Below are 27,532 nucleotides of genomic sequence, written 5' to 3'. Positions count from 1 at the left end.
ATATCATGATGAAATTAATAAATCAAACACTTTTAAAGAAATTGATCATGAACAGTAACACAGAAGTTGCAAATGATATGTAAGATCCTCTCTTGGTAGAGTCAGCCCACTGGGCACAAACTGGTTGAATCAACATTCTTTCCGTCATTTTTTTTATGTGAATGGGTGATTCTTACATTTAGCAACATGATCTTACTGGGATACTGACTCAAAATATACATTTTATTTATCTAGCCAAAACTCTTGACCTGATGCATGTTTTGGCACATAAAGCTGGCCTTGGAAAGTGTAAAGTCCGCGGCCTGCTGATTATCATTAGAATAATGTAGGTTATTTACAGGTATGTCGGTCAGTTAACGCTCCACCTACTGATCACATTGTTTGCTTCAGCAGTTAGCTTCTCACCCACATAATCACCTGCTACTAGTCGGAATTTGGCACCTCCATTATAGGGCAAGCCAAGAGTGCAAGTCTGGATTGGATGGCGTTTTATTTCACACTGGAAGCAAACATTGAGTAAACTAAAATTTTTAACGTATTCCTTTGTAATTCAAATATAGTCTTGAATTTGTCAGTCAGTCAGCAGAGTGTTAAAGTGACAGTACAAAAGTGCAGACTGCACCCTGGTGTTGAGGTTGGGTTTTATGTACACAATTGATAGTTTTTCCCTGTACAGTGCTATATTTGTACCATATTTGTTGGGTGTCCAGAAGCTCCACGCTAACATTTTGTTCAAACTCACTCTGTTTTGTAGGCTACGTACTCTTGTGAATAGGCTGGACCCTGGTTTTATGGGCAAACCGATTATCTACTGTGCAATATCTGTCCAATACGAAAAAACTGTTGGATTTAAATTTATTGGCCAAACTTTAAGGGCCTCAACATGAGCAGCAACGCTATTCGGGGTGTAAACTCTGGATTTGGAGTGCTCGTTGGATTTAAGATGTGCTCATTGGATTTAAGATGATTGGCAACAATAACCAATGTTCTATAATTGTCGCCATAATTATTAATTGAGAAAGTATACAGGACGGGACTCTTATTCTGAAGGACTCCTAAAATCTGTGACCCGGAAATAGTCAGTTATTCTTGCCTGCTTCACAGCGGTGTCAGTAAGAGATAACCCATAGTGAACAGCGAGAAACTACGACGTATCCTAGCTCAAGCATAGGAACCGAAACATTTCATACAACGACTGGTGAGTTTATGCATATATATTCCATACATCAAAACAGTGGCGTGACACGTCTTGCGATCGATAAACTGCGTGCATTCGATCAGTGAGTGGGCTAATAATGCCAGGTTCTAAAACCAAACCATGATAAACTGCTGGTGCCTGGAAGGGGTGACCCATCCAGGATTATACCGAGATATGTCAATGTTACACCTGTCATGCTGAATATCAATAGCATATGTATCAGTATGATTATAATGGTAGAATTTTGTCTGCATTCAGCCATAGATAATTATCAGTGTCCACTGCGCAACCTTGGCTACTACTAATGTCAACTGTGAGGCAGGTTTTTAGAGATTAGTGGCTTGCTTTGCCTATGGCTAAATTCAGCTTGTAAAACAAAATTGCCTAACTTTCTTATGGGCCATAATTCTAGACTTCTTCGTGTTTATTATACATTTTGTTTAATTTGCAGGGTTTGAAATGTATATTAATTATCTCAATGTGTCGTCATTTCAAACGAGGCAGCGCCAAAGACTTGGGGGCATTCTGTCACCTGAGAAAGTGCTCCTCTGAATTGTCTGTCTACAGCAGCCAATAGTGGATTTACGAGTGATTTATTTATTTTTCTTCTTCATTAGCCTTGCTGAGAGAATGGGAGGAGGAAGAATAAAAAGCCAGTGAAACCTTGCCCGGATCTAAAGTTGACCATCGCATAGATCCTTGTTTGCTTTTTTTCCTCATGAGAATTTGCGTCTAAAAAGTTGATGACAGAGGTGGCCTCCCAGTGACCGCGTCACATGGCAGAGGGAGGGTACCTCTGCAGGCACCACGTCGCGACTGATATCGAGCCACCGCGCTGCCAAAAATGCAAATAAACAATTATTTAGAATATCTGATAGCTTAGTATTTTTTTACCTGTGGATTTCTGTGTTATATGAAAGCAACCTAGAAGATCTGGAACGAAGCCAGTTGGACTTCTATAGCCAGAAACAACTTCAAAAAGCCAGGCATTTGTGACAGCTGTCATCGCAGTTCGTTTCATTATCAGGATACAACTGTTGATAAGACTGAGGCGGATGTAAGTGTGGCAATGTCTGCTTGCTGTAATGCGGATCCGATAAATTACCAATATCATGCAGGGTTGCTTGTCATGTAAGTGGGAGGTTGATATTAAATGACTTTCGAGCGCAGCAGTTGCCACATACTCTCAGTTCGATAATCAGTCAGAAAATGCTGTGTGTGTGTGAGAGCCTATGCTCCATGCCATGGGATTGCTTTCTACTCCAACCTGAACTAAATGCGCTCATGCTGCTCTCTGTTTTGTTTTTGTTTCTCTGAACTTCCTGTAAGAACTTGCTGAGGAATTGTGAAGGGAAAAAATAGTAGCCTACTGCTATTCTACTTGGGTTAGATTTTCAGCATGTGGAAAGCGTTCCACCTTTTCTAACTCTATAGGAGTGTAATAGGCATACACGGAGTGTACAAAACATTAAGAACACCTGCTCTTTTTCCATGACAGACTGACCAGGTGAAAGCTATGATCCCTTATTGATGTCACTTGTTAAATCCACTTCAATCAGTGTAAACAAATGGAAGGAGACCGGTTAAAGAAGGGTTTTTAAGCCTTGAGGCAATCTTTTCAACCTCTTTCTTTAACCACCAGATGACAGAAAGTGAAAGAAAACAGCTGAATTTAACAGTATGTCAGTGGAAGGGAGAACAGTAGCAGGTGATCCAACTGTGGTTTGTAACTGCTAAGGATCCAATTCAATTTGGTAACAGAATTTTAAGTTTTAATCACTTAATTCATAAACAAGTTGATATCAGTAAAAACACTGATTTAATTGATAGGTATACATTTACATGTTACTTCTGTGAATTTTAATTTTCCTCACGAGGGCGAGGAATATGAAAATGTCTTGAAGAAATGTGTGATTTTGGTAACAGTACTTCAAGGCAATGTTTCCAAATTTACAGAAGGCTATTTAAACAAAAACATCCTAAACTGAACATAAGTGTTGATAGACGTTGACAGCAATGTTCCCTCTAAGTTGCGTGCAAAGCCAAACATTTCTGTAAAAACCCAACGATAAAGCTTTGTTCCAAAAATGTTTTATTAGATTTGGGCTGTTTTGTGGAAGGTGCACCCGATTCTGCTGCCCTGCGAACTGTTCCAATTTTGAAACATTTCATGTGACTGTAGGTCCAAATTCTACCTTCACGAGAGCCAATCAAGTGAACTGTAGGCCTACCGCTGGCCAGTCGGATGGCTCAGATTACCGTGTCTGCAGTAACGTAGCAAGCACAAGAAATCTACAGCAAAATTGATACAGTGAGATTTCAAAACATGTAAAACCATGACTAGAGGGAGACTGTCAAGGAATACAGCAAAAAGCTGCTGTTTATGAGTGAGTTCATGTTCATTGCCACTCAGCGCTACAACAAGCAGTGCAGCAGTAATGAATGAGTAGGCAAGTGTATCTATAGGCTTGCGTTGTTATTATTAGCGACTTGGGTCATTTTTTAAATCAAGGAATATTTCACTTTCTCTGTTCACGGGAGTAACAACATGAATTTGTGCATGAGGCAGATATAATGCGGTGCGACTCAAGTTTCACCATCCGCTGGAAGACAGTGTCCCTTTTTGGTCAGTGACAGAGGAGGAAAGTCAGAGCGGAGGGATGTTGAGAGACGGACCCTCAGTCTGCTGCTCTCCCTCCGCTGAGACTGACCATCAGATGCAGGCACCATCAGCCCAGTAAAATAGAAAGCAAATTATTTAAATGTATGCTCACTCAGGGGGTGCTTCATAAGTAATACAACAACGGATCTATTACTGGTGTGTTCATATAGCCTATCTCAAAACCATTTATATAATTTTTAAAAAAATGGCCTGAACAACAATGCATGGTCAGAGCAATTCAATCAAAGCCAATATGCGGTGATAATGTATTGGGCCTATAGTTTACTGCACAAATCTCATTGCTACAGTATTGTTTTTAATTGGTTGATGTTGCATAGGTTTACATTTTAAGTCATGTCAACAACAAAAAATCTGAGTGGCAGATCTCAGATTGCATTTTGACCCAAAGTGATCTTGGTTGGTGACCACTGTTCTAGTTTCCCCTGTTAACAATATCAACTTTTCCCTTTACTGTGCCAATTGTGATTGCATCAACACAATATTAACCACTTTCAATGGAACATACTGACACAAAACAAACTTGTTTTAGGCAAAACGCATTGGAGTAGGATTCTATTGCATTGACATGCTTGACTCAGCCGTACTCTACACAGACCGGAGTGGCATAAACAATCAGAGCTGCAGGAGGCCTATATGAAAATATACCATTGCCATATATGGACCCGTGCCATTTACTTTTAACTGGACTGTGTTTACAGCATGAGCGGTTGTGAGTAGATGTGCTTGTTTTGAGATCAAAGCGAGAGCTGCAATGTACATTTTGTTCTTCTCCTTTGCTAGTTTGTTAGTTATTAGCCAGTTATAGATCATTTGTAGTCAGCAATAAGGGAGTGATGGCTTCCAACAAGAGCACAAAATGTGTACATTTCGAGACCTCTTTGAAAAGCTAGTCGGGTAAAGAGATTTTTTTTTAAACATGCAGTGTTCTATTTTCTGCCGTTCAAAGTAGGCCAGCAATCCATGAGACTTTCCATGAGACTTTCCATGAGACTTTCCATGAGACTTTCAAAAACAAGTAAGCAGGGCTTGACATTAACCTGTTTATCCACTTGTCCTTCAGACAATGAGACTGAAAATGTTGTGTTTGATGCAAGAAACCACTTTGAGCAATAATACATTTTATTTTGTAATCTAATTCATGCTGATAAAAAAATAGAATCCATAGGCCTAATAGATATGCTCAAACTCACACACGTTTGATTGCCCCTTTAAGTCTATCTGTAGTTCTTACATCCATTTTTGGATTTAAAAATTATTATTATTATTTACAAAGATATTATTATTATTATACGTAATAGAAAGCAATAGGTTAGAAGAAGCCAACATAAGTCAAATGTAACATCCATGTATGGCCATTAATGTAAACCTTAATATTGGTTAATCCTGCAGTAGATGTTGTTCAATCTGTAACAAACATTTTGCCGCCTTCTAATGCCTCTTAAGGGGAAAGTAATCTAAAAGTAACGGAATGTAATCAGATTACTTTACTGAGTATTTGTAATTCAAAGGTTACGTTACTGATTGCAATTTTGGACAGGTAACTGGAACAGATTACATTTAGAAAGTAACCTACCCAACCCAGGTGTTTTGATGTATTTATAATACCTTTTTTAAAAGTGTCAATCAGCAGTTCAAAATAATAACAAAGTGGTCCCCGCCCCTGTTTCTATAAAAAATTTGAGGGATTGGGCAGGGGAAATGTAACTACCTCAAATACTAAATGTATCTACCTCAAATACTTCATACCCCTGCACATTGATGTGGTACTCGTACTCGCTGTATACAGTGCCTTCGGAAATTTATTCAGACCTCTTGACTTTTTCCACACTTTGTTACGTTTACAGCCGTATTCTAAAATGGATTAAATAAAAACATTTCCTCAGACAATACCCCATAATGACTAAGTGAAAACAGGTTTTTTTAAAAAGATACCTTATGTAAATAAGTATTCAGACCCTTTGCTATGAGACTCAAAATTGAACTCAGGCGAATCCTGTTTCCATTGATCATCTTTGAGATGTTTCTTCAACTTGATTGGAGTCCACCTGTGGTACCTGTTTGGTACCTGCTGACATTTTATGTTTTCAGAATTTAAAAAATCTTATCGAGGATCGATACAAATAGTTTTCAGCATAAGGACTAATAACCGTTGTAAAATGCAGTCCACCTGCTGTTCTGCTGTCCCTTCAACATTTGAAATGTGCCTTAACCACATTCCATCAGCACCTCACCTTATATACTATAAACAATGTTCAGAAGGAGAGTGCATGGAAGTGAACGCTGAGGTCAGTGGGTGGAGAGCCAACACCGACGACTCCTGTCAGGCAGATATTTAACCATGCTGATGATTCTCTCAAACAGAATTTCTGTTAACCCAAAGCCTGTTACAAGTGCTTATAGAACAGCCACTTGTTACTATGTTATAAAACATCTCCAGGAGAACCTCTTTGTTCTAGAGGTCGACCGATTCATCGGAATGGCTGATTAATTAGGACCGATTTCAAGTTTTCATAACAATCGGAAATCTGTATTTTTGGGCGCCGATTTCCGAACATTTTTATTTTTTATACCTTTTATTTAACTAGTCAAGTCAGTTAAGAACACATTCTTATTTTCAATGACTCCCTAGGAACTGAGGGTTAACTGCCTTGTTCAGGGGCAGAATGACAGATTTTCACCTTGTCAGCTCAGGGGTTTCAATCTTGTAACCGCATAGTTAACTACTCCAATGTTCGAACCATTGCACTCCACGAGTAGCCTGCCTGTTACGCGAATGCAGTAGAAGCCGAGGTAAATTGCTAGCTAGCATTAAACTTATCTTATAAAAAACAATCAATCATAATCACTAGTTATAACTACTAATCCAGTTTAGCAGGCAATATTAACCAGGTCAAATTGTGTCATTTCTCTTGCGTTCATTGCACGCAGAGTCAGGGTATATGCAACCGTTTGGGCTGCCTGGCTCATTGCGAACTAATTTGCCAGAATTTTACGTAATTATGACATACATTGAAGGTTGTGCAATGTAACAAGAATATTTAGATTTAGGGATGCCACCCGTTAGATAAAATACCGAACGGTTCCGTATTTCACTGAAATAATTTTTGTTTTCGAAATGATAGTTTCCTGATTCGATCATATTTATGACCAAAGGCTCGTATTTCTGTGTGTTATTATGTTATAATTAAGTCTGATTTGATAGAGCAGTCTGACTGAGCAGCAGCAGGCCCGTAATAATTCATTCAAACAGCACTTTCGTGCGTTTTGCCAGCAGCTCTTTGCAAGCACAGCTCTGTTTATGACTTCAAGCCTATCAGCCTAATGGCTGGTGTAACCAATGTGAACTGGCTAGCTAGTTAGCTGGGTGTGCGCTAATACTGTTTCAAACGTCACTCGCTTTTAGATTTGGAGTAGTTATTCCTTTTGCGCCTCAAGGGCCGCGGCTTTTGTGGAGCGATGGGTAACGATTCTTCGAGTGTGGCTGTTGTCGATGTGTTCCTGGTTCAAGCCCAGGTAGGGGCGAGGAGGGGGACGGAAGCTGTACTGTTACACTGGCAATGCTATAGTGCCTATAAGAACATCCAATAGTCAAAGGTATATGAAATACAAATGGTATAGAGAGAAATAGTCCTATAAATACTATATTAACTACAACCTAAAACCTCTTACCTTGGAATATTGAAGTCTCATGTTAAAAGGAACCGCCAAGCACACATTTTTACATGGCACACTTTGTTTTTTTATTATTTAAACCAAATTTAACATGTTTCATTATTTATTTGAGGCTAAATTGATTTTATTGATGTTTTATATTAAGTTAAAATAAGTGTTAATTCAGTATTGTTGTAAATGTCATTATTACAAGTAAAAAAAGAATAAAAAATCGTCCGATTTAATCGGTATCGGCATTTTTGGTCCTCCAATAATTGGTATCAGCGTTGAAAAATCATAATCGGTCGACCTCTACTTTCTTCCCCCTCTCCTCCTCCCCCAGGTTGCTCTCTCGTCTGCCAGGGCAGTAGGGGGTCAGAGGGAGTGTCATGTTGAAGCTGCTCTTCCACATAGTGCTGGTGTTGACCTGTCTCACCCTTCACCTCACCTCCCTCCCCACATAAGCTAACTCCAGCTGCTCTCAGTCTCCACCCTCTTCCACCAATTGGCCAGGAGAAAGGTAAATATACTGTACTGTAAAAGATTGTGACCTTAACGCACGCAATTGTATTTGATCACCTGTCTGACTCTTTTTAATGTCCTGAAATGATAGAATGTGTCCATTCGCCTTAGCTGGGATTTACAGAAGAGATTGGGCTATTGCCTGGGGTAAGTGAACTGAATAGTCACGCAAGTTGAGCCTGCTCTGAGGTTGCTTCATTGGGCAGGTGATTATCTTTTTAAAGAAGTGAAAACCACCAAACTGCAAAGAATTCCAGTAGCCTAAAACTGATCTTTCTGGTTCCGCCCCAGTTGTTTAAGTGAAAGACAGACAATTTATGGCAGTCAGAGCCTTTACAGAAAACAATCAAATACAAAGACTTTCAGCACTGATCTTTCTGCTTCCTCCCCTATGTGTAGGTGAAAGGCAGGCAGTATATGGTTCTTCTGCGTGGAAATAGCTCATTTACATTTTCGCAGAAGTGATCATAATTTTCAGGGCAAACCAAAAATACTCCTGACTTTTCTATCGGACTTTTAAAAAATAATTTACTTTTTACCACTTTTCTCCCAAATTTCGTATTCCCCAATTGGTAGTTACAGTCTTGTCTCATCGCTGCAACTCCCGTACAGACTTAGGAGAGGCGAAGGTTGAGAATAGTGCATACTCCGAAACACAACCCAGCCAAGCCACACTGCTTCTTGACACAATGCCTGCTTAACCTGGAAGCCTGCCGCACCAATGCGTTGGAGGAAACACCGTACACCTGACAACCGTGTCAGTGTGCACTGCGCCCGGCCTGCCTGCCACAGGAGTCGCTCGTGTGCAGTGGGACAAGGACATCCCTGCCGTCCAAACCCCTCCCTAACCACGGCAATGCTGGGCCAATTGTGCACCGCCCCATGTGTCTCCTGGTCACGGCCGGCTGCAACAGAGTCTGGACTTGAACCCAGAATCTCTAGTGGCACAGCTAGCACTGCGACGCAGTGCCTTAGACCACTTTACCACTCGGGAGGCATCCTTTCAGACTTTAAATGTCAATCCCTGCTTAGCGCCTGGTTCGTGCCGGGGTTGAATTACATCAAGGTGGGGTAATGTTGTAGCCTGGAAATCCAGACTGAAGCATACTACGCTTCACTATTGTTTTACTATTGAGAGGAATTTGGTCTGGATTTCCAGGCTAGTAATGTTGTACAATCCTGACAACTGTTTCTGTTCTGTCCAGGTCCTCGGTCCTCGTGGAAAATGTCTTATGCATATCAGAACCTGTTCAGCTGGAGTCGACCTCGATTGACACAGCCACATCTCCTCTTCCTATCACTGAGCTTCTTGTGCCGCTTAGTTGCTCCCGCAGGTAAAACGCACCAATACATTTCTCTGGAATTATTTGCGATGTCATGATTGTCCAGGATGTTAGAATGAATGAGATCTATTCATTGAGTTGATTATTTTGTTATACTTACCATAGGCTTTATGGAATCTGAGACATTGCAACATAAATACCAGTGTCTAACAATAGATGCTTGTCTTTATTACATAGTTTGCGTCATAAGTCATAGTTTGCGTCCGCATGCTTCTCAGCCGAAGCAGTTTGGTAGAGTTCGTGCATACATTATGAGGACATTTTTGTGACGTTTTTGTACGTTTTGAACGTCGGTGAGGGTTATTTTAGCTGTTCGGGGGAACACCTTTTTGGGGGTGATGCAAGTCGAAGTTCAAATCCGAAGATTACGCCCCTTCGTCGGTGATTGGTCAACAGTAGGAATTCTTCAATAAAGTTTTCGTTGTTGTTGAACAAGAGACGACTCGTTGGCATGCACATTTATTCATTGAAAAATACTTAGTTAAATGTAGAATTGTGTGACTAACATGCTGACGAGACCGGGCACTTGCGTGCGTCCACCATCCCGCGCATGTTGATTTTGTCCATCCACACCAGACCGATCAGGACATGAATGTTGAAATATCAAAACGAACTCTGAACCAACTATATTAATTTGAGGACAGGTCGAAAGCATGAAACATTCATGACCATTTAGCTAGCTTGCTGTTTCTAGCTCATTTCTCCTGGGATATAAACATTGGGTTGTTATTTTATCTGAAATGCACAAGGTCCTCTACTCCGACAATTAATCCACAGATGAAAGGGTAAACCTAGTTAGTTTCAGTCTTCTTCAGACTTTATATGGCGGTTGGCAACCAACTTTAAGGTGCATTACCACCACTAATTGGACTGGAGTTTGGACCTCAGTTCAGCTTTCGCTCACCAACGTGGTATATGCTCCTATAAACCAATGACATGGGAGAGGCGGGACTTGCAGCGCGTCAAATATAGAACCAAGTTCTATTTTAGTGCCTGGCTACGCAGACGTGTGCGAGCAGTTTGGTTGAAATGATTAAATAACATGTTGAAGTCTGAAGTTCACATACACTTAGATTGGAGTCATTAAAGTCATTAAAACTCATTTTTCAACCACTCCACAAATTTCTTGTAAACAAACTATAGTTTTGGCAAGTCGGTTAGGACATCTACTTTGCATGACACAAGTCATTTTTCCAACAATTGTTCACAGACAAATTATTTCACTTATAATTCACTGTATCACAATTCCCGTGGGTCAGAAGTTTACATTCACTAAGTTTGTAAAATTATGTCATGGCTTTAGATGCTTCTGATAGGTGACATCATTTGAGTCAATTGGAGGTGTACCTGTGGATATATTTCAAAGCCTACCTTCAAACTCAGTGCCTCTTTGATTGACATCATCGGAAAATCAAAATAAATCAGCCAAGACTTCAGAAAAACAATTGTAGACCTCCAATAGTTGTGTTCATCCTTGGGAGCAATTTCCAAATGCCTGACAGTACCATGTTCATCTATACAAACAATAATACGCAAGTATTAACACCATGGGACCACGCAGCCGTCATACCGCTCAGGAAGGAGACGTGTTCTGTCTCCTAGAGATGAATGTACTTTGGTGCGAAAAGTGCAAATCAAACCCAGAACAACAGCAAAGGACCTTGTGGAGATGCTGGAGGAAACAGGTACAAAAGTATCTATATCCACAGTAAAAACGAGTCCTATGTCGACATAACCTGAATGGTCGCTTAGCAAGGAAAAAGCCACTGCTCCAAAATCGCCATAAAAAAAGCCAGACTACGGTTTGCAACTGCACATGGGGACAAAGATTGTACTTTTTGGAGAACTGTTCTCTGGTCTGATGAAACAAAAATATAACTTTTTGGCCATAATGACCAAAGTTATGTTTGGAGGAAAAGGGGGAGGCTTGCAAGCCGAAGAACACCATCCCAACCGTGAAGCATGGGGTGGCAGCATCATGTTGTGGGGGTGCTTTGCTGCAGGAGGGACTGGTGCGCTTCACAAAATAGATGGCATCATGAGGGAGGAAAATGATGTGGATATATTGAAGCAACATCTCAAGACATCAGTCAGGAAGTTAAAGCTTGGTTGCAAATGGGTCTTACAAATGGACAATGACCCCAAGCATACTTCCAAAGTTGTGGCAAAAGGGCTTAAGGACAATGAAAGTCAAGGTATTGGAGTGGCCATCATAAAGCCCTGACGTCATTCCTATCGAAACTTTGTGGGCAGAACTGAAAAGAGCGTGTGCGTGCAAGGAGGCCTACAAACCTGACTTAGTTACACCAGCTCTGTCAGGAGAAATGGGCCAAAATTCACCCAACTTATTGTGGGAAGCTTGTGGAAGGCTACCCAAAATGTTTCACCCAAGTTAAGCAATTTAAAGGCAATGCTACCAAATACTAATTGAGTGTATGTAAACTTCAGACCCACTGGGAATGTGATGAAAGAAATAAAATATGAAATCATTCTCTCCATTATTATTCTGACATTTTCACATTCTTAAAATAAAGTGGTGATCCTAACTGACCTAAGACAGGTAATTTTTACTCTGATTAAATGTCAGGAATTGTGAAACTGAGTTTAAATGTATTTGGCTAAGGTGTATGTAAACTTCCGACTTCAACTGTATGTACAAATGTATTTTGCAACGCTCGCGCACATAATGCAAGCGGTGAGGTCATCATGTAAGATCTCAGCAAAAATGTGTTGATGACAGATTGGTTGAGTTATCTTAAATTATTTCAGACTGTTATGAGGAATTATATACTGGCTATGGGGTCTCAAAATGGGCAAACGGTACAATTGTGTTATTTTTTTTGTTTTTGTTTTTCAAGCGAAGGTCTAGTTAAGGGAGTATGCGAGCACACTTGTTTGGTTCACCCAGCTGATTTCGGCTAGACACCAGTCGAACTGAAGCATATTGTGTGTTTATCGGGTTGTTAGTAATTGTTTGTACTGCCTGCTGGTTCTGAGGCGTGCATGCATATTTCAGTGGTAGTTCCACTCCGAATGGCTGTTTTTACAGTGTGGGTGAGTGATGCCACAAGGCCTGGGGGAAGGAAATGACTAAACAGAGACAAAAGGGCCCATTCTCTAAAAGAAAGCAGAAAGGCTCAATCGCTGCAAGCAGTTTTACAGGGAGTTCAAGTTACACCCACATCCCATAATATTCAGCTCTGGAGCATCTGGAGCTATGGCAACAATAGCCATGGGAATTGGTGCGCTTTCAGTGAGTGTCTGAGTTGATGGTTGGTACCATGTCTTGTCTAGAGACACATCAAATCATATGTATTTATAAAGCTCTTTTTAAATCTGCAGATGTCACAAAGTGCTTATACAGAAACCCAGCAATGCAGATGTACATTAGAAGCACGGTGGCTAGGGAAAACTCCTTAGAAAGGATGAAACATGGAGAGGAACCAGGCTTTGAGGGGTGGCCAGGGGGGGAGATTATAAGAGTACCTGGCCAATAAGGCCAAATCGTTCTTCAAACGTTCATAGATGACCAGCAGGATCAAATAATGATCAGTGGTTGTGGAGGGTGCAACAGATCAGGAGTAAATGTCATTTGGATTTTCGTAGCCGAGCATTCAGAGGTCGAGAGAGAGAGAGAGAGAGAGAGCCAAAGGAACTGAATAATATTAAGAAATGCTACAGAAGGAAGGAAAGTAGTGTGGAAACCTACCAAAAATCAATTAAGCAACAACAAATTCAATCCCTTTTAGACAACGCCCGGGACAACTTGGCAGTAGAAAACCATAGCGGTATATTTTACCTCTCAGCTTCCCTATCAAATCTAAAAATGTCAAGCAGACAACCTAAGAAAATGAACAACAATGGCAAATGGTTTGATGAAGAATGCAAATGCCTAAGAAAGAAATTGAGAAACCTATCCAACCAAAAACAGAGACCCAGAACCTGAACCCACGCCTTCACCATGGTGAATCACTAAAACAATAGAGAAATACACTACGGAAAGAGAGGAACAGCACCTCAGAAATCAGCTCAATGTAACTGAAGAATCCATAGACTCTAACCACTTCTAGGAAAATTGGAACACACTGAACAAACACAGAGTTATCTATCCAAAATGGAGATATGGATAAACCACGACTCAAGTCTTTTTGACCCAATAACAAAGAACAAACAGCAAAAACATATACATGATCAAATACAAATCTTAGAATCAACTATTAAAGACTACCAGAACCCACTGGATTCTCCAATTACATTGAATGAACTACAGGACAAAATACAAACCCTCCAACTTAAAAAGGCCTGTGGTGTTGATGGTATCCTAAATTAAATGATCAAATAAACAGACTACAAAATTCCAATTGGCGATACTTGAACTCGTCAAATTGGCTTTTTACCAAATTACCATATGGCAGACCACGTATTTACCCTGTACACCCTAATTGACAAAGAAACAAAGACAAGGTCTTCTTATGCTTTGTTGACTTCAAAAAAGCTTTTGACTCAATTTGGCATGAGGGTCTGCTATACAAATTGATGTCAGACATACGACATTATAAAATCCATGTACACAAACAACAAGTGTGTGTGTGGTTAAAATTGGCAAAAACACACATTTCTTTCCACTGGGCCGTGGGGTGAGACGGATACAGCTTAAGCTACACCCTCTTAATATATATATATATATATATCTCAATGAATTGACGAGGGCGCTAGAACAGTCTGCAGCACCCGGCCTCATCCTACTAGAATCTGAAGTCAATTGTTTACTGTTTGCTGATGATCTGGTGCTTCTGTCCCCAACCAAGGAGGGCCTACAGCAGCACCTAGACCTACTGCACAGATTCTGTCAGACCTGGGCCCTGACAGTAAATCTCAGTAAGACAAAAATAATGTTGTTCCAAAAAATATCCAGTTGCCAGGACCACAAATACAAATTCCATCTAGACGCCGTTGCCCTAGAGCACACAAAAAACTATACGTACCTCGGCCTAAACATCAGCGCCACAGGTAACTTCCACATAGCTGTGAATGAGCTGAGAGACAGGGCAAGAAGGGCCTTCTATGACATCAAAAATTAAATAAATTCCATATATTTGATTCAATTCCAGAACCCATTGCCCTTTATGGTTGTGGTCTGGGGTCAGCTCACCAACTAATAATTCACAAATGGGGGCAAACAGAGCATGCTAGAATGCTATTTGGCCCCAAACAGAGAGTAAACCTGACCACTGTGACTGATTCAAACTTAAGGAACGCTTTGACTATGTACAGACTCAGTGAGCATAGACTTGCTATTGAGAAAGGCCTTCGTAGGCAGACATGGCTCTCAGGAGAAGACCGGTTATGTGCACACTGTCCACAAAATGAGATGGAAACTGAGCTGCACTTCCTAACTTCCTGCCAAGTGTATGACCATATTTGAGTTACATATTTCCCTCAGACTACACAGACCCACAAAGAATTTGAAAACAGCAAACCGATTTTGATGAAGTCCCTTATCTATTGGGGGAAATACCACAGTGTGCCATCACAGCAGCAAGATTTGTGACCTGCTGCCACAAGAAAAGGGCAACCAGTGAATAACAAACACCATTGTAAATACAACCCATATTTTTGCTATTTATTTGCCCTTTTGTATTTTACCTATTTGCACATATGACATTTGAAATTTCTTTTATTATTTTGTAACTTCTGTGAGTGTAATATTTGCTGTAAAAAATGTTTATTTCACTTTCAATAAAGCCCTTAAATTGAGGTAGAGAGAGAGACAGATAGATGGGGGGGGACACTCTGACCATGTCCGACAATACCCCCGGACAGGGCCAACCAGGCAGGATATAACCCCACCCACTTTGCCAAAGCACAGCCCCCACACAAGAGGTCGAGAGAGGTTGAGAGGGAGATAGACAGGTCGGGGGACACTGTGGCCCCATCCAACGATACCCTAGAAGGCCAGCATCCCAGAGTCACCTCGTCACTGTTGACTTTGAGACTGGTGTTTTGCGGGTACTATTTAATGATGCTGACAGTTGAGGACCTGTGAGGCATCTGTTTCTCAAACTAGACACTACAACGTACTTGTCTTCTTGCTCAGTTGTGCACCGGGGCCTCCCACTCCTCTTTCTATTCTGGTTAGCACCAATGTGCGCTGTTCTGTGAAGGGAGTAGTACACAGCGTTGTACAAGATCTTCAGTTTCTTGGCAATTTCTCGCAAGGAATAGCCTTAATTTCTCAGAACAAGAATAGACTGACGAGTTTCAGAAGAAAGATCTTTGTTTCTGGCCATTTTGAGCCTGTAATCGAACCCACAAATGCTGATGCTCCAGATACTCAACTAGTCTAAAGAATTACAGTTTTATTGCTTCTTTAATCAGAGCAACAGTCTTCAGCTGTGCTAACATAATTGCAAAAGGGTTTTCTAATGATCAATTAGCCTTTTAAAATGATAAACTTGGATGAGCTAACACAACGTGCCATCGGAACACAGGAATGGAGGTTGCTGATGGGCCTCTGTACGCCTAATGTAGATATTCCATTAAAGATCAATCGTTTCCAACTACAATAGTAATTTACAACATTAACAATGTCTACACTCTACTTCTGATCAATTTGATGTTAGTTTAATGGACAAAAAGTTGCTTTTCTTTCAAAAACAAGGACATTTCTAAGTGACCCCAAACTTTTTCCAAAATAATGTGGTGATTGACGGTGTCAAAGGCAGCACTTAGGTTTAGGACAGACGCAGAGCCTTGGTCTGACGTCATGAAAAGGTCATTTACCACTTTCACGAGTGCCGTCTCAGAACTATGATGCTGTCTAAAACCAGACTGGAGCGTTTCGAATAAATTATTTGTCTTCAGGAAGGCAGTGAGTTGCCGTGCAACAGCTTTTTAATAAAAATATTTAAAAAATATTGGAGAGGAATGGGAGATTCCTCGATATAGGCCGATTTTAGTTCTTTACATTTTCTGGGTCAAGGTTTGGCTTTATCAAGAGAGGCTTTATTACTGCGACTTTTATTGAGTTTGGTACATATCTGGTGGATAGAGAGCCATTTATTATGTTCAACATAGGAGGCCCAAGCACAGGAAGCAGCTCTTTCAGTAGTTTAGTTGGAATAGGGTCCAGTATGCAGCTGGAAGGTTTAGAGGCCATGACTATTTTTGTGAATGTTTCGAGAGATACAGGATTAATAACCTTGAATGTCTCCATTTATCTTAGGTGCTGGCAGTTCTGTTTAGACTCAGGACAACTAAGTTTTGGAGAAAGACACAGATTCAAAGAGGAGTCCATAATTGGCTTTCTGATGGTCATGATCTTTTCGTCTCAGAAGTTCAGGAATCCATCACTGCTGATTTGAAGGCCGTCCTCTCTTGGGGGATACTGCAATTTTGGATTGTTTGTATCCTCCTCAATCAGGTTGGAAAGGAAGGCTGATCGAGCAGCCACAGGGGCTCTTCGATATTGCATGGTCCTGTCTTTCCAAGCTAGTCAGAAGACTTCCGGTTTGGTGGAGCGCCATTTCCGTTCCAGTTTTCTGGAAGCTTGCTTCGGGGCTCGGATATTTTCTGTATACTGCCTTTTTGTTTATGTTCTTGAGCCCATGGTGATAGGACTTTTGACCTTGGTGATAATGTAGCCTAATCTCTGTCTTTTGTCAGGGAAAGGCCTCATTTCCCTTTTACCGCTGTGACTTGGTTGAGCAGTTGAGCTTCATGCATGTCTGGAGTGTTACTGTATGTTAAGAAATTGCGTTTGCAAGGTACATATGGCTATAGAAAGATAACATAGTAAGCTAAACGCTTGTTTCAAGTTTAAAAATGGTCTTGTTAAAAAACGCAACATCCATGCCTTAAATCTGTGGGGCGCAAAACCAGTGTCACCTGCTTCTCTCATCTGCCTAGCACATTAGTGTCACTGATTGCTCTGACTGCATGCAACTGGCTTCCCAGAGCGAAGCAAGAAGGAACTAAAAGCAACACACTCAGGGGCCCATGTATCTGAAATTCCCCATCCTTGACCCAGATGTCACTGATCACATCCTCTTTATACACACACTGTAACAACTCTCTTTCTCTCTCCAGGTGTATCTGCTGAGATCTGCAGGGTGACGGGGGGAGTGTTGGGGATCCACTGGAGCAGCGTGGTCGATTTAGGCTGGCGCCCCCTGGCCGTGGGGAGGGGCAGCGCCAGCTGCTGGGACTCCTGCTGCCTTGAGCCAGCCTGCAGCGCCGTCTGGAGCCTGGGGGGGCACTGTGTGCTGCTGAACTGCTCCAACAGTGGAGTCTGTGAAGTCACATCTCTCCCCCAGCCCCACATTGAGTCCCTGGGGCTGCTACAGCTATTTTCAAAGGGCACCACCACAGCTCGGAGGAGAAGGCTCAGGCGGGCACAAACAGGAAAGGGAAGTGAGGCCGTAAGCCAGAAACATGGGTCGGACCACAAACGTTCTAGCACTGTGAGTCAATGGAAAGTTACTGTTCTGTAGTTGAGTCATAAATGACGGTTTACCTCCGTTCTTCCTTCCAGGGTCACTGGGACAGAGTAGATGAATGCACACACTAAATACCTTCATATACATTTCTACATGCATGACAACCTTATTTCCCTGACTTGTGTGTTATTGAATATCATGCAATCTCTTAACTGCGGTGGTTGATGTCATGAAGGCTATTGAAGCCTGTACAATGTAGCCAATGCCTTTAGTCATCTTTCCATTCTCATCTGAAGTACATCCATGTCTTGGCAGGGAGTTTCCAAGGATGAAGAGCCTCCGGCTCCAACAGTCGGCGGCACCAGTGGAGGAGCTTTCCCTCAAACATCTGATAAGAATAACAGCCAGCTAACTGATGGAAGTGGAGAAGCGCCATCACCCTCACAGCAGAACTCTAAATCAGAGGACACCATAGGCCCAGCATCTTCCAACAGCAGCTCTGTGCTTCCCGCTAATGCTCCTACAATCACTACATCACCAACCCAGGCTGGTAAGGCAATGGACACGGAAATCTGACTTAGTATTTCTCATAACCCTCCCTCGGCAACTTTTGGGTTAATAACATAAGAATCACAAAATGTATGTGTTGAGGTATGTATTCATGGCAGGTAAAGCATTTGCTCTAAACATCTACTCCCGCTCAAAAACTGGCACCTGCTGCAGATTTCTGTCTACTTTGAATTAACTGCTGTTTCAGTTGCTCCGTCCTCCCTTTTAGTCCATGTCATGCCTCTGGTTTCCATGACAGTCCGGGAATTGGTGGTGTCGGCAGGCGAGAGTGTGGAGGTCAAGCTGCCGCATAACGAGGTAGAACTCAACGCCTTTGTGGTGCCAGCGTCCCAGCCAGGTACGACTACTCAACCTACCTGCCTTATTACTTTGTTTTACTGTATCATACACCTGTATTATACACACCCTCTGTAGTCCACGTCTCACCCCTAATTCTACATACGCTTATCTGTTGAAGTTGGCATGACGATGACAAAGGGGAGAGCTACTGCAGAAAACAGCCTGGTACTAAGGATAGCTCTGTATCCCTGCGTGTCATTCCTCGTCGCTTAAATCCTCGGCTTTGACTCGCCCCTCTCTCTTTCTCACTTCTCAAAAGGGACCGACTATGCATTTGACTGGCTCTTGAAAACGCACCCCAAAGACTACAGTGGAGAGATGGAGGGGAAACACAGCGAGACGCTCAAACTCAGCAAGGTGCAGCTCCTTGAATTAGTTCAACCGTTATCTCTCTCTCTCTCTCTGTTCAAACCCCGGCCGCTTAACTGAAATTGAATTTGTCACTAGAGCCATTTATACAGTACTGTAATACAATGAGAAACAATTCCTAAAGTATTCGCTCTAATTCAACCTTTCTCTGGCTCTTGTTCCTGTGTTCAGCTGACGGTGGGACTGTATGAGTTTGAGGTGACCGTGGACGGTGACGGAGCACACGGAGAGGGCTATGTCAACGTAACAGTCAAACCCGGTGGGGGTTAAACTAACATGACTCGTATTGACTGTGTTTGATATGCTCATTAGTAGGAACGTGCAAACTGTAACATATTAAAGGGCACCTCCCCTGACTCTCCCATTAATGGGCTTATACTGAACTGTCGACAATGACTCATACCTGGGTCATGTTCATTCGAACCAAATGGAAGATAACAGACTGAAACAGTGATGGATTACCTGGAGTTGTCCAATAAGAAATGCTCATTTTAGTTTTCCATAGCAAAAATGTTTTGCTATGCGTTCGCTAATGAACACAACCCAGCTGTACCATTCAGCCAATTAGCTAACCTCTTCCACTTCACAGAGCCACGGGTAAACAAGCTCCCCGTCGCTGTGGTTTCCCCAAAGTTCCAGGAGATATCCTTGCCAACCAGCTCCACCGTGATCGATGGCAGCCGTGAGTACACCTGGCTTTTTGGCCTCAATCAAATCATATAAACTAGATTTGCACCATCTGTTGATGATGTCAAAAGGGGTTTTATGTTGCATCTTGTCGAGTTGTTTTCGGACATAAAAAGACCGATTTGGTCAAGGATGCCTTTAATTAGATTATAGCTCTACTAGCGTACATTGAAATTATAGCTTGACCATTTTAGGTCAAGAACCGGTATTTGCCCTAGAATACTAATGTTGATCTTTAGCTTGGTGCAAAGGTCCTCCAAACAACACCCTGGGCAGTTTTTACATTATCACCTTACATAAGACAATGGAAGACAAACTTTAGTAGTCAGGGTTGAGACTGGGGTAAAAATATAGGCAGGGTGGCCTATACATTTAACCGGTTCTTTTCCCCTCTTCTTCCTGTCCTGTCTTCCTCCTCTCGCTGTGTGCTGTCCCTCAGAGAGCACAGACGATGACAAGGTGGTGGCGTGGCACTGGGTGGAGGTGAAGGGCCCGCTGAGGGAGGAGAAGGTCTCTGCAGACACCCAAATCCTCACCCTCACCGGCCTGGTCCCAGGGAACTACACATTCAGGCACTGTTACCTTGTCTTCTCAATGGGCAATGCGTCATCTTGTATATTCTCTACATATTGCTTTATATTCCTTGAGGTACTTCTTTCTATTTTTGTCCCTATGGACATGCTCTACCTTGTATTCCCATTCTATCTCTTACTTCAGATGTTTTCGTCATACCATATCACATGCATTCGCCCACGCCCCTCACCCCCTCTCCCCATTTCAGCTGTAGGTGGCTACTGTGGGTCTTAGAAGCAAGGAGGACGTTAGACAAATTCCTATCTGTCATAAACCGGACCTTCCTGCACGGTACTCAGATTAGCATCTCAGATTTACACATGCCTGGCACAGTACCAAGTAGTTAGAGATTAGGGGTTGGTTTAGAATTAAGCGTAAGTGTTCAATCAAAAACGTCCTCCCGCATCCTTCAATATCACACCTTTTTACTTCACCTCCAAACAAATGAGTTGGTGTGTTTTTGAGGTTGTAGTTTTTATCTGTCCCCTATTTTCTCCCCTTTAGTCTGACTGTTACGGACTCGGACGGGGCCCAGAGCTCCACCCAGGCCACGCTGTCGGTCAACAAGGCCGTGGACTACCAGCCGGTGGCCAACGCCGGGCCCAACCAGGTCATCACGCTCCCGCGCAACGCTGTCACACTACATGGCAACCAGAGCACGGATGACCACGAGCCGCTGGCCTACGAGTGGTCGCTCAGCCCCGAGAGCAAGGGCAAGGTGGTGGAGATGCAGGTGAGAGAGGAGCACCAGAGGAAGCCCCAGTTTGTCAGAGACCATGCACAGGGCCTGTCTTAGCAATCAAGGGGATTCTGTCTTTTTTTAATTATAATTTAATTTTCACTTTATTTTCACGATAGCCTTATTGTGGCAATTGTTGTTTTGAAGGTGGACATTTCTTTGTTTCGGGCACCAAAAAAAAAAGGGAAATTCTTCTCTGCCGTCTTGATAGCATTCTCTTCGTTTTATAGGGCGTCCGGACTCCCGCTCTGCAGCTGTCTGCCATGCAGGAAGGAGACTACACCTTCCAGCTCACTGTCACAGACACAGCCGGACAGCAGGACACGGCACAGGTCACTGTTATCGTCCAGCCAGGTAAGCCAGCGGCATATGTATCATGTGTGTCTATGGCTAATGTCAACACCAATGCTATTGTGTCACTTATCTGAATGTGTGTTGGCTTAACCTTGTTGAGGCTTACATTTGGGAATAGCGTCAAGAGAAATGAATGGAAAATGCTGTTACCTCCCTTGTGTGATCTTGCAGTTGCGTGAATATCATGCTTGATTTACATGAAATAAGCCACACATATTTTCTCTAATTCTTTGCTATTATATAACATATCTGAATGGATGTTGGTTTACCCTTGATGAAACATACATTGAGAATAGAGACAGGCAAAACTATCACGATTCTGTACGTGAAAATACACTTCAATATGGATATTGTCCTCCCAGCATGTCACCCAAATCTATGTTCTCCTGAGCCTGCTTGTGTTCCATCTTCCTCAGAGAACAATAAGCCCCCAGTAGCAGACGCCGGTCCAGAGAAGGAGCTGACCCTACCTGTGGACCGCACCACTCTGGACGGCAGCAAGAGCACGGACGACCAGAATATCTCCACCTACCACTGGAAACAGAGCAAGTCAGTATTCGCAGACAGACCAGACCAGACAGACCCGCCCACCCACACAACATGCACATAGACGCACACGCACTCAACCACATCCATGCTCACTTTCTCTCACGTACACGCTCACATACGCACACACTCCCGAATAAAAACAGAGCACCCTTTGGCAAATGACACACTCGCTGTTCTCTGTATATGAGATTGACACTTGGTTCAACTCATAGAGGCAATATGTTGAGTGGGAGAAGACTCTTTGGAGCTCTCTTCTATTCCATCTCTCATGATGTATGGCTCAGTTCAGCACTATGTGCTGACAGTGGAGAGTGGAACTGCCGTTTCTCCACTCTGTGATGGTCTGTTTGTCTGTCTCTCAGGGGTCCGGACGGAGTGAAGATCGCGAACGCCGATGGCGCCGTTGCCACGGTGACGGGGCTGCAGGTGGGCGAGTACGAGTTCAGTCTGACCGTGACGGACGAGAGGAAGCTGGCGAGCACTGACACGGTCACGGTCATCGTCCGAGAGGGTAATTTTCCCGTTGTGTGTGTTTTTGTTTAAATTCTCTTTCCTGATTTTGTAAGAGTAGGTTTTTCCTTAGCTTCTGATTTATTTCTGGGTGCTGAGATGAGTTTTTACCAGACAAACACAGTTATTATTTGAGTTTGCAAGAAAGGCATTTCACTGTACTTGTGACATTAAAAACTTGAAACTTTATTTAATGTCGAATTGCCGACAAAGAAATGTGTCAGAGATGGAACTCTCTGAAGCTTTCAGAAACAGGTTAGACGAGGTCTCACACGAGACGCACTCAACTATTCAAAACCCTTTAAAGTATAACTGAAGCATAACTCGCACACCTATATTATTACCAGGTGCATGGAGAGAAACAACATATTGAGTATTTCAGAATACTCTTTGGCACGGCAATATCCTTTAAAAGTGTCTGGTCTTCTCTTTACCAGAGTTAGACCAACCCCCAGTAGCCCATGTCCAGTCCAGGCCGGCCATCTCTCTGCCCCTGCGGACTGCAGCCCTGGACGGCTCCCACTCCACAGACGACAAGGGTGGAGTCGGCTACTTGTGGAGCCGTGACGACAGTAGTCCTGCAGCAGGGGTGAGAGAGAGTCCACTCCGTGGTACTGTAACGGATAACAGAAATATTGACAGAAAATATTATTATAAGTGCTAGGGGAGCTGTGGCAAACATACAATGTACCTATAGTAAATCAACAGAAAATGTACAATGTAGCATTACATTTCCCTCTTCATTGTTGTATTAGGTAAAAGCATTATGATCAAATGCAATCTGCTCTTGCATTTCTCATGATAAACATTCTACTTAATAATAATTGCGTACAATGACCTACTACTGGAAATATTTTGAACAAGTATGTGTTCTGGTCAGACCAGTTTTTCCACTTTTCTTTTTGTAGTAGTGTAGGCCATTGCATGCAGCTCGAAAATACAACGTTCTGCAATTATAACATAATTCAATGTCTTCAAAGTCTTTGAATTAAGAAATGTGTCATCAACATAAGACAAAATATCTTTGTAATTGATCAAATACAAATCAAATGCATCTTGTCTGAAGAGTTGTGTTGTCTTTGTCCCCCAGGACGTACTGAACAACTCTGACCACCAGGCGGTGCTGTTTCTCACTAACCTGGTGGAGGGAAAGTACAGCTTCACTCTGACTGTGACAGACAGCAAGGGCCAGAGCAGCTCAGACAGAGGGACTGTAGAGGTCAAACCGGGTTAGTGGGCTCCTTATGGACTCCAAACACAGCCCCAAAACAACCCCTCGACACTTGGTCTGAAAGAATTAAATGGATGTGGCTATAGCTACAGCTAGCCTGTTGATACACTAGGTTTATTTTCCATTATATTCCTCCCACCCAATCCATTCAGATCTATGGGAAGTAGGAGAAATACTATATGGATAACACACACAAGCACAGCAGAAATGGGTCCTACACACACTATCATTATCCCAATGTCTTCCTCTCCTCTCCCTCACTCTGTCCTCCGCCCAATCTCTCCTGTCAGACGTGTGGCAGCGTGACCTGGTGGAGCTGGTGCTGGAGGTGTCTGTGTCCCAGGTGTCCCACCGCCAGAGAGACATGCTGCTCAGACAGGTGGGCGTGCTGCTGGGCGTGCTCGACAGTGACATCATCGTACGGGAGGTCAGCGCCTTCAACGAGCACAGGTCAGCTCCTTTCCTCTGTTTCGGTCTCTTCATTTCAACTCACTCGACTTTATTGGCACAGTAAGTTACTTAATTGCAATGTAAGTGCAAGAACACAGGAATTCACTCTTTCTCTGACATACTCTTTCTTGTACACTTGTACACGTTTTAGCATGTGTTGGTTTGAACAATGTGTAATTAAAATTTTAAAAATTGCCACGTTTACTTTGTTACCACACTTATGAGAGATTATTTGTTACAAAACTAGGAGGCAATGTTTATAATTACTAAGAATTATTCGTAATTAGGCTGGTTGTGGGAATCTATTAATTTCCTCCCATCTCCATTCCTCTCCTCTCAGTACTCGACTGGTGTTCTTGGTGTCTGGGGGTCCGGGTCGCCCCCCACTGTCCGGTCACAGTGTGGCTCTGGGGCTGCGCAACAAGCTACGCAAACAGAAGAACGACTTCCTCATCTTCAAGGCACGGCGGGTGGACACAGTCAGTGAGTATCCAGACACGTGACAAGAGAAAAGCATGACATGGATGGAGAAATGTATTAGGACTAATGAATTGAGACTCACTTCATTTACATGACAAGCACTTATTGAGAGTTTGCTGTGAAATTAAATATGCTCTTATGAATGAAATACGTATTTTTTTAAATATTGTTTTTACATTTGTGATATTTAAAGTATGGGCAATTTGAGTTTATTTTGACTTACCCTTACCTCTCTTTTTAACTTACAACTTCAAGTTTGGCTTAATATATTTGTTTTATTCATCTCCAGGTTAGATAGACTAGTCTTAAAAGACAGTTAGGATACGATTGTCGTCTTTGACCAAGAAGATGTCAAGAAGACTCTAGAAAACCTGTCTTTGGCCTGACGGAATTCGAAGTTCACGTCTGTTAACGTCTCTCTTCCCCCTGCAGTCTGCCAGCTGAACTGCTCCAGTCATGGGGATTGCGACTCGTTCACGCGGACCTGTGTCTGCCACCCCTTCTGGATGGAGAATTTCATCAAAGGACAGCTGTGGGACCAAGAGAGCAACTGTGGTGAGGAGCGGAGTGGACACTCGTGAAATTGAAGATGATGACATTATACATTAGGATACTGTGAAGACTCATGTGACTGCATGAATTTACTTCCGAGTATGATACACAGTGGAAAGCGACGTAATGGAAGTATCAAGTGTTGAATTTGCGCTTTCTCATTCTGACAACCTGCGACTTGTATTGACCCTCTCTCTTTTAGAATGGAGTGTGCTGTATGTGACCATAGCATCCTTCATGATCATGGTTGCCATCGCGACCTTTGTCTGGGGAATGGTGTGTTGTTGCCGCGGGTAAGAGTGCCACTAACATTTGAGTTTGACGTTTTTGTTCATTAATATTATGTTGCTTTGTTTACATTGCATGGTGTGCTACTCTGTTTTAAATATGTGCTTGTTGTCCATCCAGTAATGTGGAATAAGCAGACTGACAGGACTGTGTGTTTTGAACAGGCGTAAGGGTAAAATGCGCCACAAGAGCAAAAGCCGCTATAAGATGCTTAATGGCGAAGAGCAGGACGGCCTGGAGCTACACCCACCCCGAGCTGGTAACACACACACTTTACATAGCCTCTCTGCCTTATTATCTTAGAATATGTTGAAAACAGCACATTCCTATTCCTTTCCCTTTCACCCCCACCAGGCCGAATGAAGCCAGCCCCCGCCCCCTCGTCCTCTGCCCTCATGCGCTCTGACTCAGACTTGGACAGTGACGACGGCCAGGGAGGGGTCCCATGGACAGACAGGGAACGAGGACACCTCCTCCGACCCCACAACGGCACCCTGGAAAACGGCCAGGGCCCCACCAGGAACAAAAAGCAAAGAGAGGAGCTGCTATAGCAACAGAGGGTGGTGAAACACCCCTACCCACCCCTAATCCCTCACCACCCACTCTCTTTCACTCTTCTCCACCACATAAGCCGGACACCTCTCCACCCATAGGACACTCAAGACATATGGGTCCTGGAGAATGAGAGAACCCTGTTGGGCACAGGGTCAAGCCATCCACCCACTCACCCCCGTATTTAAACTTCCCTGCGCCCACACTGAGCCAAGATTAACGAAATTATGTTTAACCTCTGAGAAGGAAAGACCATTTAAAGGAAAGATTTGGGGGGGGACACACTGAGAAAGTACCCCTCCACCCCCCAGGAGAAAACGGACTGCTAGTGAAGACTAGCCTGAATGTTCCTACTCTACTCTGACAGGTTACAAAATGGTTGACAAGTGACTTGTCTAGATGAAAACAAATCTAGATATCTGTGCATGAGAGCGCAGTTGTGGTATGTATTCATGTTTGAATGGTGTTTAGGTCTGCATGAGTTATCCATGTTGTGTGTGCCTGAATGTGTCTAAAAATTGAAATATGTGCTCTTTTGGTAATTGTGCCAAAACGTTGTTTCAGAAAAGAGTTGTGTGTTTGACACTTAACCAGCATTGAGAGTCGAAACTGCTTTTGTTGCTGTCAGCCATGCTCGTCAGAGGATCCTGGGAAATGCTGTTTTTCGAGAGCCATGCCTCATACTGTATGAACACACTGGACTACACAACATTGACGCCCCCACCCCTATTACTGGGAGATGATGATGAAGACACCAATGACACATGGGGAAGAAAGGGGCAATGCTTCCTACTCACCTCAGATACTAACGACTGTTCGAACCTGGAAGACCACTTACGACGGTCTTGTTTGTTTTTAAGATTTGTTTTGGCTGACCATTTTGATCCTGACGCACTTTGTTTTTCACGCTCACCGTGGCTATGTCTGTCTGCATCTCCACTGCTTTCACAGGCTGCTAACTGAACAAGTGCTGATCCACACACATTGATCAGATTAGCAATTTATTCAGTTCAGCCGTAGATACAGAGCGGTGGGATTCTCCATTGCCCGACACGTACCTCCTCCAAACTCGAGTGGTGTTGTCACTTTGCATGAAGATTACTGTGAACCTGACCCTTCAAGTCTGACTTTAGAGATGCTTTTTTTGGTTGTTGAATGTTTAAGAGGAAAGCCCCCCGATCTAATCGGAGGAACGCTCTGTGAAATAAGCAATCATTTTTTTACCAAACCTTTCTCAGTGCAAAGTCATCTCATGCTATTCCTCCAATGCGCTCGTCGAGCACATTTTTATGAAAAATTGGCAGCATTCTGGGAGTCCACTGTGGTGGCAGAGAGGGCGCAGCCACGAAATGAAAGGGATTCTGTGTTAATTTCATTGTTAAATAACAGTCCTCACTATGTGACCAGACCTTATTCAACTGGATTATCTGTAAATTAAAATCAAATATGTTTTA

At 42.8% G+C, this 27,532-nt stretch overlaps 1 protein-coding gene across 3 annotated transcripts; it reads left to right on the top strand.

The window, feature by feature from the left end:
* The first annotated feature begins 1,107 nt into the window (after positions 1-1,107).
* On the top strand, positions 1,108-27,532 carry LOC135552303 (dyslexia-associated protein KIAA0319-like protein). Of its 3 annotated transcripts, none has more exons than XM_064983847.1 (22): positions 1,108-1,198; positions 7,876-8,052; positions 9,260-9,388; positions 17,486-17,859; positions 18,151-18,385; positions 18,644-18,742; positions 19,004-19,101; positions 19,285-19,372; positions 19,703-19,795; positions 20,240-20,372; positions 20,878-21,106; positions 21,343-21,466; positions 21,883-22,015; positions 22,378-22,526; positions 22,963-23,114; positions 23,616-23,754; positions 24,047-24,206; positions 24,547-24,689; positions 25,119-25,241; positions 25,441-25,531; positions 25,691-25,785; positions 25,881-27,532. In XM_064983847.1, exons 3-22 carry the CDS (start codon positions 9,280-9,282, stop codon positions 26,075-26,077), a joined length of 2,964 nt encoding a protein of 987 aa, XP_064839919.1. In that variant the 5' UTR covers positions 1,108-1,198; positions 7,876-8,052; positions 9,260-9,279; the 3' UTR covers positions 26,078-27,532. The 3 variants fall into 3 exon arrangements, with proteins under 3 accessions (XP_064839919.1, XP_064839917.1, XP_064839918.1); XM_064983845.1 differs by having other exon boundaries at positions 18,614-18,742; XM_064983846.1 differs by lacking the exon at positions 1,108-1,198 and adding an exon at positions 1,861-2,255 and having other exon boundaries at positions 18,614-18,742.

This window comes from Oncorhynchus masou, chromosome 13 (genome assembly GCF_036934945.1).
Source record: "Oncorhynchus masou masou isolate Uvic2021 chromosome 13, UVic_Omas_1.1, whole genome shotgun sequence".
In the NCBI taxonomy this organism is placed as follows: domain Eukaryota; kingdom Metazoa; phylum Chordata; class Actinopteri; order Salmoniformes; family Salmonidae; genus Oncorhynchus; species Oncorhynchus masou.
This window is presented reverse-complemented; position numbering and strand designations above follow the sequence as displayed.